The sequence below is a fragment of the Chenopodium quinoa genome, unplaced genomic scaffold (assembly GCF_001683475.1).
Source record: "Chenopodium quinoa cultivar QQ74 unplaced genomic scaffold, ASM168347v1, whole genome shotgun sequence".
NCBI classification, from domain to species: domain Eukaryota; kingdom Viridiplantae; phylum Streptophyta; class Magnoliopsida; order Caryophyllales; family Amaranthaceae; genus Chenopodium; species Chenopodium quinoa.
This window is the reverse complement of record NW_018744626.1, coordinates 3,880,041-3,899,094: the sequence shown is the minus strand read 5'-3', so window position 1 is coordinate 3,899,094 and position 19,054 is coordinate 3,880,041. Positions and strand designations below refer to the sequence as shown.

The window sequence follows — 19,054 nt, the reverse complement described above, 5'->3', positions numbered from 1 at the left end:
GTTGTGACGAAATTGGGGGAATAACGAAAGTCTTGGTAATGTCAGTGTAAAATTTTACAATATAAATTTCTGTTATATTTTTATAGTCTAATATGTATTGTAAGTTGTAACAGTTTAATTGATGCATTTAAAAAGAAACTATAAAATTAACTTGAAGAAAAATGAAAATTTTTACTGAAGTGGAAATGGTTAGACTTGCACATAATTTAATAATTTGCTACTTATCACTTTGTACTACCATGTATTTTGCAATATATCAATAATCTTCTGCCTTAGGTTTAAAGTTAGCCTTTTTTTTTTTTTTTTTTTCTAAAGTTTTAATGTTTTACTTGTATTATATTGGAGAATTCTTACCGATTTATAAATTGATATCTAAAAACTGATTGATAATCAGGATTATTATTATAATATTTGGTGGACTTTTAATAATCAACTCAACATTCCCTTTATAGACTAAACTTAACACCGAATATTTTAAGCATGAAGTACTGTCATGTTTACTGAGAACAAGACAAATGTACAAAAGTCCAGTTTTCTTTCGTTTTAATATAGTTATGTACTTCAATTAAGGTTACATAGATGTATAATATTGTCTTATATTACACCAACAATTTATAAATTACACCAACAAAGAGGGAGGAGGAGGGACTACTGCTGCAAGAGGGATCTAAGAACATCTGCATCAAGGTCTGTAGAAGCCAGCAACTGAGAAATTCTTTCACTCGTGTCGTCTACTTGTTTGTGAAGTTTCCTGATGTAGCTGCATACTTCTTCCAGAACTTCATCCCTTGAAACCTTAACATACAGATAATCAAAATGTGATCATTGATCAGCACAAGAAATCAAGAATGGACTATATACACATCTGCAAGCACTATTATCAAATCCTATGACCAAAGTCGACGATAAACATATATTGTTAGTCTAAAGGTTAAATGTAGTACGTTGTTATTGTTATTGTTGTGGTTTATGGTTGCATGAAGAGGAAGAAGAATGGACTGTTATTTTTCATAGTAGCTAGAATACTAAATCGATTCGAAAGCCCTACAAAATTCTTTTTGAGATAGTGAAAACAATAGGTTTCATGCATGTTTAGAGACAATAAGCTTAGAAACGAAGTTTGGGTAAATTTTCTTTTTTACATACCCTCCTTAAATGCCTACACCTTCTCTCTGGTAGCAATGCTTGCAGTTTGAAGATTAGTTCACTAATCTCATCTTCCCTAGGACATCGCGATGATAACGATTTTCGACTCGATGACATTGTTATCCACAAAGCTATTGTGCTATACTCTTCTTGCTTATGCCAGGGCATGCACTTGTAGTTCTCTTTGCTGAAGGGAGGAAAGATTTTTTTTATGACTAATATGGTGCAAAAGTGTTGTTTATATAGGAAGAAGATGATATTGGCATAATTAACACAACTTTGTCCAATAGGAATAAGGTTTTGGGACTTGGGCCCATGTGTTTAGTTACTGTATAATCTAAGGGCCCACAACAAACGTGGGCCACATCTTATAAAAGAAATGAAGATTTTTTTTGTCAAAGCCCACAATTTCACTAATTATTCTAATTTAGGTGAATCAAATTAGCAAATCTAGTGTATATGCAATGTACAAGAGAAGTTATATGAATAACATATGATTTGTTAATTTGTGCTTACATAATATGATCAATTCAGTTATTAATAACTATGATTATGATAATTTTATAATTTAGCTTGCCAAACCACATTGTCCATTGGTGTGTGTGTTTTGAGCATTTATATCTTGGATGGCTACTAGCTACCAGAAAGATACCATATTGTTCATTTTAATGTTTTGGTTGAAATTTTGTCTGCCCAAAACTTCTTACCCTTTCTTTTGTGACTTCTTGATATCTATTGAAATTCGTTAAAATGTATATACTACGTATATGGAATATGTTAGCTCTAAGATGTATTTTTGAAGTATTAACTTTATATAGTTTAAACGAATAAAACTATATAGTCAAAGTTTTATACATACAAGCATTAAAAAATGGTGTTGAGAAGTTTAAAAAATACAGAGGTAGTGTGTTCTATGTAGGTTGATTTCTCATTAGTTATAAGTAGCAATCTTCATTATTGTTTCGATTGTGGAGCAGCTCTATTAGATTTTATCAATCGCAAGATGGTTCTAGGTCACACTTGCAGGTTTATGAGGAGAGTATGGTAATAGTTATGAGTTTAACTTTTATAGAGAATTTATATTGCAATGGAATCATTGATGTTACCAGTCCTAACTTAAAGTCCTAACACTTAATTAAGTCATGGCGGTCTCAATTTTTGGGTTCTTTTTAAAACAGTCACTAACTGATTATGATTGGGTAAACCAATTAAATTGCCATGTGTTGAATATTTTGGTATGTTTTTACTAAATTACTACCTCCGTTACATATTAGTTGTATTTTTGGAATATTTTAATATTTTATGTCATACAAATAATACCCCAAAGTTGTAACTAATATATAACGGAGGTAGTATGTGTTTAATGGTGAACAAAACAAGGGCTAAAGGGAGGGGTTGGGTGTTTGTTGGAGGATGATTTTTATTTTTAACTACAACTAACGAGAACTATAAACCTATCAAACCAGTGAAACCATGATAGGGACTATTTTGAGGACTCCCCTATAGTTAAAGACCTTCCTAAGTTAATTGATACTCGAGAGTCTTGAGACCTATTTTGCCACTTAATAATGCAAAAAAAAAAAAAAAAAAAAAAAAAAATAAAATAAAATAAAATTAGTTGAGTGTTATTATTACTTCGATATTTATTCCCTATCAATCCTCATCACTAACCAAACAAACAACGATCAATATTTTATTAAATTCTCAAGGGTAGTTCTCTGTTTCTCCTTTTCACACTCTCGGATCCCTTAACTCCTACTCTCGTGTAACAAGCGTCTCCCGTGAATGTTGTACTCATATCGAAATATATTTCTTAGTATTGTGGTGTGGACAAAGTAATTTTAAAAGATAAACGGGGTATAAAACTATTAAAAAGTAATGAACACATATCTAAAGTAAAAAGAACATATTTATATTAAAAAAGAGTGAAAAGAACATATGTTCATGTTCTTTAATTGTCAGTGTAATGTACTTTTATTTGTGATATAATGTTAATTACTTATTGTGAAATGTTCTTTGATTTTATTTATTTATTTTTTAAATTATGGTGAATATACATAAATCATGTTCATTATAAATATTAGGGATGTTCTTTAGATGTATAAAAAAACATAAAATTAGATGGTCTTTACAAAACAGTTATATGTTCGTTACAAAACAGTTTTATGTTCTTTAAAAAACTGCTACATGTTCTTTTCGCGTTTTTAGCCTGTACCTTGCTAGGTACAGGCGACTGTACCTTAAAATTTTGGTCGGGCACAAAAGATAAGCTACAAGCTTATAACAAGACCACCAATTAGAACTATTACGAATTCATAGAAGGTTAATGAATTGATTCCAAAAATCAATATGTGATAGGAGTACTAACTCTGTATCATAGTGTGGAGTTTGTAAGTTACAAAAAAAAAATAAAAAAAAAATAAATAAATAAATAAACTTCTTATACTAAAGGCCTGCTCTCATAGACTAAACTCAGCTGAACTGAACTGAACTAAAATGAATAATTTATAAGAGAAGGAAATTAGGAGTTGAACTAAACTGAACTGAGCTGAAATGAAAATAAATGTATGAGAACAGGCCCTAAGTACATACTCCATGTTTCATATAATGATAGAGATAAAATCGTCAATGTCATAGTTGACCCATGGATGGGTTGTGGGCACCATTACTCATGTTGTTAATCAAGCCTTTCTACTTGTTTTCTTCACTTGAAATAAGGAGATGTGGTCTGATTTTCATAAGATCAGGTCTGGTCTGATCTGAATTTTTATTATCTGATCTGGTCCTATCTGATTAAATAATTTGACTAAAATTTTATCGCATTTTAAAATTTTAATACTAATCTGTAAAGAAAAACATCATCAAAATGGATTTTGTTAGATTCGTCTCATTATGAACTTTTTAAATATGTAATTTTCATATATTTTTTTTGGAATACGCAAGTTTAGCAATAAGTAAATGATTATTAAAAATTCTTATGTGATTTGATTTGAATGTTTCTAATCTAGTCTTATTTAGGCCTTGTTCCATCAAATTATTTTCAGTTCATCTCCTAATTTCCTTCTCTCATAAAATATTCATTTCAGCTCCTAATATCCTTCTCTCATAAAATATTTATTTTAGTTCAGATCAGCTCCAATATGGGTCTGTTCTCATACGTTTATTTTCAGTTCAGTTCAATTCATCTCCTAATTTCCTTCTCTTATAAAATATTCATTTCAGTTCAGTTCAGTTCAGCTCCTAATTTTCTTCTCTTATAAAATATTCATTTCAGTTCAGTTCAGTTCGGCCTATTAGAACAGGCCTTAAGTTCAGTTTAGCTTATTTCAATAATTAAGAACAAACTCTTAATCTGAATCTATTAAGAAATAAGTAATAAATACCTGAAATAATTGAAGAGATGTCCTTAGGCTGTAGATTCATCCCTTGAGTGCAGTGACAAATTTGGTTGGCTTGTTGTTCTATCCAAGTCTAAGCAATTAGAGTATATAGTAGGGTTTTCAGTTTTCACATGGATGTGCTTTGCTATATTTAGCAAGTCTTTGTCACAATGCAATTTGTTGATAGGTACATCGACTTTTAGATGTTTTGAGTTTTTTTTGACCCCTACCTCTTTTATTTCTGTCACTCTAAATTTAAACTGCTAATATAATTTACGAAATACTACCTCTTCTGTTTTATACATACGTAATATTTCACTCTATTTACCCTTATATTTTCCTAAGACTTTGTATGTGGTTTTTACAAAACAGAGAAATAAAAATTATTTTTAAAATATGGTAAATGGGTGCTACAATATGTTAGCATTATAATATGAAACGAAGATAGTAATCCGATAGAGTTTATTGTGACTTTACTCTTAGTAACCATGTAGGGTAGAAAGAGCTTGAAATTAAAAGTGTAAACTGTTATAAAGTACAAGCTGCAGCTTCCAAAGTGAAAAAAAATGGTGCCACTTACTATGATTCAAAGTAGAAGTAGTACTATGCCTCAAAAAAAAAAAAAAAAAAAAAAAAAAAAAAAAAAAAAAAAAAAAAAAAAAAAAAAGTAGAAGTAGTACTACTTGAGGAAATCGACAAAGCTTATAACTTTTCAAGTGACAACAAACATCACATGAGACTAAACAACTATGAGACGTGATTTTTGTTTTTAACTTTTTCAATCATACCACCTAAATTATTGGCCTGGCTTAGAATTCGTACTTCGTATGTGAAGGTGTAGAATAAGAATAGTTGGAAATTGCCCAGATCTCTTGAAATGAATAGAAAATGATGTATTACTACAAAACAGAATTATCACGTGTCAAAGATCACTACAAACAAACCAAAATAAATAAAAATAAAAATAAAATTACCACATCATTCACATGTCCAAATTTGATAGTACGGATAACTTAGATAAGTTTATCCCGCATATAGATTAAGGGTCAATATGACAATATGTTTACATTAGTTAACTTTGGTATCAATAATAATCATATTTAATTCACAATTACAATAAGTTCACATTTAAAAGCTATAAGTATTTCTTTCAAAAAAAAAAAAAAAAAACATAGCTACAAGTATTACATAGATGCAGGATGAGAAGCTATTATCGATCACTAATAATAACTGTAAAAATAAAACATTATAATGATTTTGCTTCTTATTTTGATATTTTTTTCAGCAAATACTTGGATTGCAATGCTCATTTGCTCAACACAAACTAAATCAAGATTAAATCCAATCATAATTCCTATTTCTACTTTGGAGCTAAAATTATAAATGGAATCAGGAATAGCATTTTTTGTTAACATTGGTCTTAATTCACTAATTTCGTTTTATATATTCAAAACATTTATAAAATACAACAATAATTAAGAGATAACATGCTACTTTGTATCTACTTTTTATAAGTTTTCGCATTATTTGACCCTATTTATTTTTGTCCATCTTAGATCTAACCTTTTAAAAATATTTTTTTTTATATTTTACGCATTGTTTAGGGCCTGTTCTCTTACGTTGAAATTCAGTTTAGTTCAGTTCAGTTCAGTTCAGCTCAGCTCCTAATTTCCTTCTCTTATAAAATATTCATTTCAGTTCAGTTCAGCTCAGCTCAGTTCAGTTCAACTCAATTCAGTTCAGTTCAGCTGAGTTCAGTCAATGAGAACATGCCCTTAGTCTAAGTTATGGGGGTATAACCACACATTGCTTTTCTCTTCTTCTTCTTCTTCTTTTTTTTTTTTCCAAATAATCTATCAAGATCCAAATTAGATGAATAAATCCATCCCAAATTGCTTTTTACACTTTTACATGAAGGTAATTCAAAATTGTTAATTTTTCTTTAGTCATGATCTCGAGGATTTAATCTTTGAATATAGGGAGAATGTAGAAGAAATCGAGAGAACGAAAAGAGACCCATGAAGAGCCTTCCTCCACCATTATATGTCCTCTCAACAATTCAAATTGTTGAAAGTGGACCACTAGAAAAAAAAAATAAAGAAGATGCTAAAGAAAGAAGAAAGAGAGGGAGAAAAACAAACACTTTAAAAATGATTGTATGTAGCAAGAATCAAGTTACTAGGTAGTGATAAATCTGATAATGGGATGTCACCTTTACAATTATGGGGTTTTTAGTTGGTGCTCAATGCAGTTACAACTTACAAGGAATAAAGGGGCACAAAGCACTAGCATTTATTTAACTATACTATAATCTTATATTAACATAAATTCGTACATTTATGTCACGACAAATTGAAATATGAGCCATAAAAATTACAACTATATGATTTGTGACATACAAGAATCTCATGAACACAAAACATAGTACGTTAACACAAAGTATAAGTACGATTGTAAATTGTTTCTTCCACCACATTTGGCTGGACTTTCAATAAAAACAACAAATCTCAATGGCATTCAACAGTAATATATTTATGTTATGCTTCATTTATCTTATAAAATAAATAAATAAATAAATAAACTTAATAGACATTTAATAATTTGAGATTTAGATGATTTAGTGTCGTTGAAATGTTAAATACCTGTACTCCATATATAATAGGAGTTATTTATACGAGTAATAAAAAACGCGTCCACACTTACCCTGATTGTAAAAAGCGAGCAATGTTTGTTATTAAGTACAATACAAGGTACAGTGGTACACCCTTTATAGACACAAGTTGGGTTGGAGATAATTGTAGTATGGAGTACAACATAACAAAGACAAAAATTAGGAGCAAGAGTCTAACAGACAAGAATGCTACTGTACTGGTGTAATTGTGTAAGAGTACAAATGGGGCGCAAGAAAGTGATAACTCAGTGAAAAGATTAGTTGCGGAGCTATAAGGGAAGAAGCTTGGATTAATGACAATCTTCTTGCTTATAACTTATGGAAATAAAATTAAAAAAAAAAAAAAAAAAAAAAAAAAAAAAAAAAAAAAAAACCAATGGTACACAAGTAATTCGAGCATTTTCGATGAAATCTAAGGATCTATAGAAAAGACTAAAGAAGACGACAGCATGTATATACCCCATAGTTTTTGAGAAGAAGAGGGTTGAACTGATGTTTTAAAAACTAGGAGCTTAAGGAAGCAAGGAAGCACGCACGCCAGCACGGAAATTCGGAAATCAGTACCAATCTACCAGTTACTCAGCATATCAGGGTATAGATCAGCTATACATGTAGGAAATCTGCAAGCTCAGGACACTCGTATGATTCTAATTCTAGCGAAGCTTTCTGAATGATCATTACGATAACCCTGCCTTGACAATTACAGCCACAAAATTTGCGAATATGGAAACTACACTGAAGTTTCTAACATGCAACAGCTCAGTCGTGGGTGGGGTAAAATATGATAATGATGCAGAACTTTTGACAACTACCAAAAGAAAACATCGCAACTGCTTAATGCATGTAGCAATCTAAAAATCCAAAGAGCCCTATACGAAAACGACGCTGTAAGCAACAAAGAACTCTATTATGGCTAACAAAGAGCGTCCAACTGATTTCTTCACAATTGGTAATAGCACAAGCAGGATTGCCAACATTTGATGCAATGTCAGTCAAAGGACAGCAGATCACAGTACATAATGATTAGACAGGTTTAAAGAAGAAAATGAAAATAAAGGCCACTAAAGATATTACCTAAGTTTTCAAGGGGAGAATAACATTCACATAGGGTTTATTGAAGGAATTCAAAATATTCAAAATATTCAAACTATCAACATAAAAGTTATCTTGGTTGAGTTAGAAAGCTAACAGCAGGCTGCTGAAATGGATTCTGAAACTAGTTTGATTTCTATCACAGTCCATTACAGCAAAAGTCTCGGTGAAAGACATCCAAACAATGATGTGCAACTGTTCTCTAACAAGTAAATACAAATTCAAACACATACACACAAAGTGATGATTAAAAGTAACAAAAAATGCAATCACATACTCCTATATTCTCAATACATGATAAGATCATACCAGATCTACTCACAAGTTCTCCATTTCCACCACAAATACTCATCCGATGAATAAACTAGTCGAAGATACTTTTTCAGCCATTGCTAGATCATTCACAAAAAAGAAACTGAAACACAGAACAATCATAAAGATCGAGGACACCTAACTTCATGGCTAGGTGATCAATGTATTATCAACAATTAATGAGCAGAGAAAACATAGCCAAACTATAGCTTCAAGAGAACAATGAATAAGCAAAACACAGTCAAGCTAAACTGAAGTTTTATAAAATGGAGTAGTAAACAGTCAGATGCTGACGAAGAGAAGGAAAGTGAAAGGAACCCCTCAATTCACGAACAATAACTTTCTACACTAAATTGACGCCAGACTAAATTGGCTCACTGCTTCAAGTTATTGATCCATATCTGTTCAGCATGAGACTAATGCTCAACATACCCTCCGGTGATGCTGAAAGATGAATATGCAATTGGTACAAATTGAAACTCAATGCAGAATGGCAAGAACCTTTATAGCAAAAGAAAACTTTCAAGGTGTCAGCATTTGGCAATCTTAATTATAGAGCACCAATGTGGTGCATCCTATAATCTTATTAGCATCCCATTATGGCACAGTTGTACACGAACCCCCCAGGCTTTCTACCGAGCACAGTCCACTGTTGTGGGCTTTCAGACGGAGCCCAAGAATTCACCTCGATGTAGCCTCCTTCCAAACCCCTAGGTCCACCTACAACAATTAGCTTATCACCACAACCTCGAAATGCTAGACCCCATCCATGCATCGAGACTACCCTCTCAGGCAAACTTCCAACAGTAGCCCACGAGTTCGAGCTTTTAATGTATTTTCTAATTTCTTTTCTAGCATAATCAGCTGCATAAAGCTCGTTATTCACAACTGCAATAAGAGGGGGTGCCTCTGACATAGCAGATGCCTCAGGGGCACCTGGCTCAACATCCCTCAAAGGAAACATATTTGGTATCAAGGTCCAAGTCCGTCTCTCCAGATCATAAACCTCACCACAAGTCAAAGGATTTGAATTTCCGGCCCCAATTCCCCCAATAACATAAAATTTCCCATCCATAAAGACAGCAGAGCATTTTTTTTCTAGCTTTATTCATGCTTGGGAGAGTTACCCACATTCCAGTATCTGAGTTATATAGTTCGGCCGAGGAAAATACATTCCTTGAAAAGTCACAACCACCCGCTACAATGGCAATATCACCCAGTGAACCAGAACCAAATAAACACCTAGGAGTGTTCATCTCCATGCCTACAGACCATGAATTCGTCAAAAGGCTATACTTGTATATGAGATGAGATGTTATACCCTTTCCAAAGACCAAAAGCTCAGTACCAACAGCCAATGACTCCTTGTCAGAATGCATGAAGCAGTCATTGGAAGGCATAATTGGCAAGTGCTTCCATCTAAGCCGAATGGGATCAAATACCTCCCACTCAAGCAGGCTGCAAGAGAAGTAAATCCAATGTTCTTCAATCCCCATTTTCTGCCTTAACTTGTACAGTTCTTTACCCTCAATCAAAGAACGAAAGCTACGATTCACCAAAGCAATAGACCCATAGTCGGACCTAGAGCAGCGAGCTATACTATCAACTGAGTTGTCCCTTCCAATTTGGTGAATAAGGGAACTAGTATCAGACATATCCCCACCATTGTCGATGCTATCAGACGGACTTACAACTAGAGGAAGGGAAAGGCTTAAAAAATCGACTTCCATTTCCCCCATTTTACTGATTTTCAACAGCTTAATTGAGTTCCCAAGTTTACAATCATCCCCATCTTCCGATTTTCGCTTGTAATTTGAGTTTTCCATTAAACTAAATCCATCAAACATCCAGTCATACTCTTGCTCTAAAGCAATAGGCAAGTCTCTTGAGAAAGGAATTGAAATACCTTCCAACATTATGACAGACTTAAAACTCTAACAAACCACCACTAAAACCAATCCTTCTGCAAAACAAATTAAAATCCAAAACCCCAATTACTTATAAATCCATCCAAACCAAAACAAACCCTATAAATGAATAATCAATTCAATTAAACCTAGAAATCATACCACTTACCATATAAACCAATCAATCTAAAACACGAAAGATCCTAACTTTAAGCATGAAAAAAAGAACCCAAATGTTCAAATTAATAACATAATCAAGCTAAATGAATAAGAATAGCAAACAAAAAAAGAGGGGCAAAGAAACCCAGAAAAATAATATAAAATTCAACAAAATCCCTAATTCAGAGAAATACCCAGTAAAAACTGCGAAAATCCCAATAAATCAAAAACACCCAATTGGTCAAAATAATCACCCAATTAAGATCGAACAAAAAACAGAAAATTAGTGGGGACCCATTTCATAAAATAAACAAATGATGATCATGACATAAACATAACTATGGTTGAAAATCAAAAGAGTGGAAATTACCGATTGGACCGAAGATTGCGAGGATAGCAGAATTAGATTCTTGAAAGAATAATAAATAAGATTTGTGGGTAATTTTATTCTGGAGTTGAGTATGCTAAAAAGTGCGAATCACACAGCATAAACTACAGAGTGTGCTGTAATCTGTGTCATTTTTTGTTTATGTGGGTGTTGTTGGGAAGGTGGGGCCAGAAACGGCTGTACAAATGAGATTCATGAAGAAGAGAGGAGGAGAGAGGAAGAAGAGAGAGAAAAAGGAGAGGATGGAGGAAGAAGGTGGGCGGAGGTGGAAGAGAGAGAGAGAGAGAGAGTGGAGGAGGCGGCGACTTTGACAGAGATAAACAATTTGACGGCCGATTTGCCCCTTTTTACACGTGGTCTTTCTTCCTACACAAATACACATTTTGCTTTAAATTTAAATAATCTCAACTTTTTTTAAAAAAAATATTTATTTTATTTTTAGAACTTTTTTTTTGACGTAATTTTTTTTTGTTTATTTTGTTTTGTATTTGAGGATTCTATTTACTCCATTCGTTGTATATTACTCATAGTAATAAAGGAATAGTTTATGTCTCACAAAAAATATGCTTTTGTTGCGAGTAATTCATAATTGAGGAAGTATTTACATAACAATGATATTGTGTTATACACTTATACACGAGCATCATACAGATTGGGTATGTTGGTCATTTACAATCTAATATATATACATAAAGGGGAGTTTTTCCCGAGTTTTTATACAATTAAATAATTCAAATGCTATGTAAGCAAAATTGACGAATGAGATTTTAAAGGTTAAATTAATTAAATACAAAATATTATATTTTGATATTAGGAATTTAATCTAATATATTAAAACTAATATCTATTCAAAAAAAAAAAATAGATAATAACAATTTTAATCCCAATATGAAAAATATTTTTTTAAAAATACTAACAAACCTTGCATCGCATGGGTTTCATCTAGTATATTGTATATTTTTTACACCATTAGAAACCTTGTATATTACGTATAATATTATAGGAGTCTTAATGATACCATCAAATACTGCATTAGTTTCACTGAAATTTACCTTGGGATAAATTAAGACAAATTCTCTCCGTGTTGAATTACTTGTTTCATTTGTTATCGCGCCAAAGTTTAAGGAGAAATTGAAGAAGTAATAAAATATGGAGGTAGAGGGGTTGGTGGGAGAATAATAAAATTGTTAAGTGCAAAATAGTTGAGAGAATTGGAGGAAAGATAAATTAAAATTAATAAAATATTACTTTTGTTAGATTCACATAAATGAATTAAATATTGTAAATATTTTCCAAATAATGAAATGAAGCAAGTAATTAAACGAAAATGAAAAGTAAAGCAAGTAATTAAAAACAGGGAGTGTAAGATTGAGGGCTTGTGTACTTCTGTACGATAGGTCACATGTTCAAATCCTTTGTCCCATTCATATATAAAATCATTAAGTTAATACCCCTCCAATCTACATGATGTTTGTACTTTTTTCCAGGCGTTTTAAAAGTTATTCCTACTTTGATTCGTTTCTTTTATAGTAGATAGTTTCCCAGATTTACCGTTATTATTAATTAAAAAATCAAACATATCCTGCTTTATTTTGGGGTTGTTATGACTCATTAATGAGTATCGACGCCTAAAATTCCTTAATTCATTGGTCACTTATATCAATCCATGTACTTTCTCTCTTTTGGGGGTCATTTCACTTTTTTCTATCTTCATCTTGTTCTTTTGTAAGAACCCTAATATTCTCTCTCTTTTCACATTTACGGCATGGCTTAGGGTTTCAAGCTTTTTTTCTTATAAATTTTTCGCAATAGCAACACCTTTTTTGTTCTAACTACAATTTAAAGAATTCATACTTTCACTCTCCTAAGATTCAAGGTACATTTTGATCTTTGTGGTTGTTTCTAGGTTTTGTTGATGTTTTTCGTCACCCTCATCAAAAGCCTTAACTCAATCTGTTGATAATATCACTTTACCTTTCTTAATTTATTTTCTCCATCTTCGAGAATTGTAGATCTACGTTATTTGAAATCCACAATCACTTGATTGTCTTAGATTTTACTTTTGATGGTAAATCAATCAAATTTCTTAACTTTCTTAGTTCTCTTTCTTCTCGACATTCAGTTTCCTCATTACCTAGATTGTTCTTTCTATTACACCACATGAATTGTTGGACATTTCTTATGTGATTGTCATCTACTCAGACACCATTGTGTGCTCAGATCCAAATTATGACAAACGTTATTAATGTGACAGTAATCAAACTTTCAGTATGAAGGTTGGAGAGCCTATTATAGTTTCGTTATCGGGATTTAGGTACTATATTGCGGAATTTCACGAATCATATACGTTTTCAACTAAACAGGTCGGATCTACAAGCATAACAGATAAAGAAACACATAATTATACCTTTGAAACGTGATTTAAACGTGTGATCGACCACGAACTCTAGGAGAATAGAACCTCAAGCGTGATTCCTCTACTTGATCCACGGGTTAGGATTGAACCTCCACTAATGCTAGTTGGTTGGGCACGAACACCTTCAAATCACCTTCTTTGAAGAGGGGAGGAGAAGAACAACCACAAAACCAGCACGAACCACCATCGTGCACCACTCACACACACACCCCAGTGTGTGGACGGACGCGAGGAGGGGAGAGGGGAGTGAGAGTGAGGCTAGGGTTTGGTTGTTTGCTTGTCAATTCACAATTAACTGCTTATTGTGTTGGATGTCAAACCCTAGGCTAGACCCCTATTTATACATCACATGTATAATTAGAGTCCAAACCAAGCCCTAATTACTCCCTTTTTAATCCTATATGGCTGGCCACATATTATGAGGCCCAATATAATGATGGGCCTCTTTCATTGTGTGACTTCATAAGAACCATTCTATTGGGCTTTTAGAATATTTGATTATCCCAAAGATCATTTATCACGTCTAACAATAGACAATGCGACCCAAAAGAATGAAATTATTATCTCCATAATATTAATTCGTAATATATATAATAATTACGCTTGACGAAGATAAAAATCCTTCATTCGTATCCGCTGATCCAACTGTTGGAGGTGTTCAGAGTTTTGAAACTACCCTTATTGGTTTTCTTATGGAAATGAAATGGTTTTTCCCTTTGGTTAATAACCAACTCATGCGTCCAAGTAGCACATATTTTTTAGTAAGCTTAACAATAAAAAGACAAAAAATAAAAGGATCACATGCCTAGTCGCCACCTAAACATAATCAATTTCCCTAATAAATGCTTCTAAGCTGAATCTAGAGTTGATCAAAAGGCGAGCTGGGCCAAGGGTAAAAAAAATTCAGCCCACTTGGTGGAGCCGGGGTAAGGATTGGGCGAAAATGCTTGCCTAAAACCCGCAAAATAGAATCAAGCCTAGATGGCTTTTTGATTTTTTTTTTTTTTTTTTTCGCGTCAAGCCTGAAAAATAACTAAAATGTTTAGAAATGCATGTGAAAGGATTGAAGGAAATATAGGAAAGGAAAGGAAGAGAAATGGAGGGATTGCATTTCTTTTACTTGGATAACAAATGAGGAATAAAGGGAATTGGGAAGAGAGAAATGGAGGAATAAAATTGTAAAAAATTGATCTCTCCAACAATACAGAGATTTAGAAGGAAAACTCATTATTCTTCTATTCTCTTCCCCCCCCCCCTCCCCTCCCCTCCCCTTTTCTTTATTCAAACAAACAATGAAAACATCATGGTCAAATTTTTTTGCCCAAAGCCCACATAATTCGAGTCGGGTCAAGCCGATCCAGCAGGCAGGGCCTGACATGATGAACTCTGAATGAACCACCTTTTCCTTTTAGTTTACGTAGATGATTTCAAATAGGAAAATCATTAAGGAAGAGGGGTATATTTCATTTTAGATATTCCAAATGTACCAAAGAAAAACGGACAAACAGAGTAAAGTTAACACTAGTAAAATGTGATTCTTGCTTGAAGATGTAAACAATATAATTTAGAGTTATTTGGCTCATAAAATTTTAGCATCATACTCTAAATAGAAAAAGTGTACATGTTAGTTGACTAAGGTCAAGTGTACATAGAAAGTGTCCATTTTGCCTCTTAATTGTGAATTTACCTTAGGTTTTACAGGTTTAGTCTATCAATTTAGTATATTGACTCAAGGACCGCCATGGACTCTAATACAATTAACAATTGAGGCACAATGACTCTAAACGACATTGTATGACCTTAGGACCCTCCCATTACTTGACCTCTTAACTCTCAACATTGTATCTTGAAATCTTCGAAAAGTGCCCAATTTTGTGTAATAATTATGCCTTTAATTTTGGAGAGATTTCAACCACATCAGCACCTCAACAGAGTCAACACCATCATCACTTGATTTTCAACACCGAATCCTAAATTCTCTAAATATAGCAAGGTGATTTCCATAGACTCTAATTCACTCTATGAGACCACGAGATTGTATGAGCCATAGTAATATAGTATAATACTTTGCCTTTTTTTTAACAGCTCACTTTGCCTTTTTTAGACAATCTAGCATACTCAAAAAGGCACGATACAAGTAAATGAAAAAGTGAGAAAGGCCACAAACAAAAATAGTACGAAGCATATCATAGCTGTTTTAAGGGATTTTAATTGCTTCATTGCTTCTTCTACGACTTCAAGTACAACAAATGAAACAATAAGATGAACACCAGAAACAAATTAACAGTGACTGAAGTCGCAGGGAAAAAATCGTTATATGCTGAAAGTTGAACCACAATGAAATCAAAGAAATACATCACTGTTTACTACCGAAACACAACTGCTTAACGCACACTACTACTTACCAATGAGCCCATTGGTATTCCTGAATATTAATCACCCTAGTAATACTCAATCCTATTGGTCATTATTTTTTAACAACAAACTCTTAGTACTCGTCATCACCATCATCCTCCTCGTCATCAACACCTTCAGCCCCAACTTCTTCATAATCCTTCTCCAACGCTGCCAAATCTTCTCTTGCCTCTGAAAACTCTCCTTCCTCCATTCCCTCACCAACATACCAATGAACAAAAGCTCGCTTGGCATACATAAGGTCAAACTTGTGGTCGATTCTTGAGAACACTTCAGCAACACTAGTTGAGTTAGAAATCATACTCACAGCCCTCTGAACCTTGGCCAAGTCTCCTCCTGGCACCACAGTTGGAGGCTGGTAGTTAATACCACACTTGAATCCAGTAGGACACCAGTCCACAAACTGTATGGTTCTCTTTGTTTTGATTGTGGAAACAGCGGCATTCACATCCTTGGGGACCACATCTCCTCGGTACATCAAACAGCAAGCCATGTACTTTCCATGGCGGGGATCACATTTTGCCATCATAGCACTGGGCTCAAATGCACTGTTAGTGATCTCTGCAACTGACAGTTGCTCATGGAAGGCTTTCTCAGCAGATATAACAGGAGCATAAGAAGAAAGCATGAAATGAATACGAGGGTAAGGGACCAAGTTTGTCTGAAACTCAGTGACATCCACATTCAATGCACCATCAAACCGAAGTGAAGTTGTCAAGGAAGAGATAACCTACACAAAACACCATCATTTCAGCCAAAAATATCTCACAATTATAACTTTATAAGTATCTTTACTGTTCAAATGTAAGTCATTATATACCTGAGAAACAAGTCTGTTGAGATTGGTATAACTAGGCCTCTCAATGTCAAGTGACTTGCGGCAGATATCATATATAGCCTCGTTATCAAGGAGAATGGAAACATCAGTGTGCTCCAGAAGGGAGTGAGTGGACAAGACACTGTTGTACGGTTCAACAACAGAGGTTGAAACTTGAGGAGATGGATAAATTGTGAAACCTAATTTTGATTTTTTCCCATAGTCAACTGATAACCTCTCCAAGAGTAGAGAACCAAGACCAGAACCAGTTCCACCACCAACAGCATGGAAAACAAGAAAGCCTTGAAGACCAGTACAGTTATCAGCTAACTTCCTGATGCGATCCAAGCACAAGTCGACAATCTCTTTCCCAACTGCATTCAAACATAGAAATTTCCATTCAATATAAGATAATTGGAAAAAAGGAAAAAGCATGGTAATAAAATATGGAAAAATTCTCCACAAAGCTCCAAGGATTGAGAAAGGGTTTACTATATTTATAAAATTGTATGCTAAAAAGGTGCATAAGAATGTATGATGTTTAGGTGAAAAACTATTTATTTAGCAATCATGGTAATGAATTGGGTCAAACCATTAAAGTTAATGTACAAAACTAGAGACTAGTAAGAGAAATGCCGACAGAATGCATAGGAAAAAAGAACTTGCATGATACAACTCCAACAGGGTATATAATGTTTTAACCTCCAATATTTTATCTAAAAATGGCACTAAAGTTTTAATGAAGAGAGTTTATATCAAAAGACAGCACATATTTCCACATTGCCATAATCATAGATCATAGATAACATTTGATTGAAATATGACACTGACAAAGTCAAGTTGTGCATAACACAATGTGGTGAAATGTGAAGAATATCTAAATTGACAACAGGAAAATCATGATCTGCTAGACAACACACAAACCAATAATCTCCTAGACAGCACCATCAAACAATAAGTAGAAAACCAAACCAAAACAATATTACACAGTATACAAAACTGATAATACTCAGGACTTAAATTCTCAACATAGGGCTCCAAAAACCAACCATAGCTAACAAAATTGATCCAATATCAGATCAAAACACATAACAGAAGAGAATTCCAGCATAAAAACATAATTGAAAATCAATGCCAATCTCGCCAAAAGAAAATCAAAGTCAAGTATGAACATGGAAACAGAAAAGAGAAAACAAACCCAACGCTCATGATAGTCAACAAAACCCTCAACCCAAGCCCTCACGACAAAGCAAAACAAGTAACCCGAAACTGATCAAACCAACAACAAAACCAATATAGAAATAAAGCAGAGGAAACAAAAAAAACTCAACACAAATTGCACACTAACTGTTCGACAAAATGCCTCAATAAATCCTTAATTCACAGAACCTCAAATTAAAGTACCAATCATTCCATAACCAACAACAAAAGGCAATCAATTATTGTACCAATCAATTTTCATACCAATTAATCCACAACCAAGAACATTGAAACAGCAAAAATTCAATACCAGTATAATGTCCACGAGCAAAGTTATTAGCAGCATCTTCTTTGCCACTAATAAGCTGCTGTGGGTGGAAAAGTTGTCGATACGCCCCGGTTCGAATCTCATCGATAACAGTTGGTTCAAGATCAACAAATATCGCTCGAGGAACATACTTTCCAGCCCCAGTATCACTGAAGAAAGTATTGAAGGCATCATCTCCTCCTGCTCCTGTATTCTCGGCTGGCATTTGCCCATCCGGCTGTAACAACATATCATAACAACCAAAATTAGGGTTTATTTCAGATATTCTCACACCATAAAAGCAAAATTTGGATTCAAATCTCAGAAATTCTTACAACAAACAAACAAAATTAGGGTTCATTTCTCAGATTTCCTTACCACATATCAACCAAATTCAGGTTCAAATCAAAGAAATTTATACTACATTCAAACAAAATTTGAGTTCAAATCTCAGAAATTATTACAACATTTCAACAAAATTAGGGTTTATTTCTCAAATCACTCACTTCAAATAAACAAACTAAAGTGCATTACTCAGAAAATCTGACAGCATATAAACCAATTAGGGCTCATTTCTCTAAAACAAAACAAATTTAGGGTTTATATCTCAGTTCATGAAAAAATGAAATGAAAAAAATCAGGGATAAATTAAAAAAATAAAAAATAGAGATAACCTGAATGCCATGTTCAAGACAGTAGAGTTCCCAGCAATTGTTACCAACTTGAATTCCAGCTTGACCAATGTGGATCGAAATACACTCTCTCATTTTCGATTTTCTGGAGATTCAAATTTAGGAGAGAGAAAAATATCAGAGAAAAAGGAGGAGAGAGAAAATGAGGTAGG

At 33.4% G+C, this 19,054-nt stretch overlaps 2 protein-coding genes and 1 pseudogene across 2 annotated transcripts; all 3 read right to left on the bottom strand.

The window, feature by feature from the left end:
• Window positions 1-290: 290 nt before the first annotated feature.
• On the bottom strand, window positions 291-1,583 carry LOC110700566 (transcription factor PRE6-like). The gene is made up of 2 exons (XM_021878120.1): window positions 1,147-1,583; window positions 291-795 (listed from the first exon to the last, which is right to left on the bottom strand). The coding sequence occupies exons 1-2, from the start codon at window positions 1,312-1,314 to the stop codon at window positions 649-651; spliced, it is 315 nt and encodes a 104-aa protein (XP_021733812.1). The 5' UTR covers window positions 1,315-1,583; the 3' UTR covers window positions 291-648.
• Window positions 1,584-8,533: 6,950 nt separating this feature from the next.
• LOC110700564 lies at window positions 8,534-11,628 on the bottom strand (annotated as a pseudogene).
• A 4,015-nt stretch (window positions 11,629-15,643) lies between these two features.
• LOC110700563 (tubulin alpha-2 chain-like) lies at window positions 15,644-19,054 on the bottom strand. Its single transcript, XM_021878117.1, has 4 exons — window positions 18,885-19,054; window positions 18,214-18,448; window positions 16,707-17,077; window positions 15,644-16,616 (listed from the first exon to the last, which is right to left on the bottom strand). Exons 1-4 carry the CDS (start codon window positions 18,975-18,977, stop codon window positions 15,960-15,962), a joined length of 1,356 nt encoding a protein of 451 aa, XP_021733809.1. The 5' UTR covers window positions 18,978-19,054; the 3' UTR covers window positions 15,644-15,959.

Excerpts from the sequence above, each read along its gene's own strand:
- LOC110700566 (XM_021878120.1), bottom strand. The coding sequence starts at position 1,314 with ATGCCCTGGCATAAGCAAGAAGAGTATAGCACAATAGCTTTGTGGATA. Across the intron at positions 796-1,146 it reads GGTGTAGGCATTTAAGGAGG|GTTTCAAGGGATGAAGTTCT; the intron begins GTATGTAAAAAA and ends CTGTATGTTAAG.
- LOC110700563 (XM_021878117.1), bottom strand. The coding sequence starts at position 18,977 with ATGAGAGAGTGTATTTCGATCCACATTGGTCAAGCTGGAATTCAAGTT. Across the intron at positions 18,449-18,884 it reads GTCTTGAACATGGCATTCAG|CCGGATGGGCAAATGCCAGC; the intron begins GTTATCTCTATT and ends ATGTTGTTACAG. Across the intron at positions 17,078-18,213 it reads TGCTCGTGGACATTATACTG|TTGGGAAAGAGATTGTCGAC; the intron begins GTATTGAATTTT and ends GTTTGAATGCAG.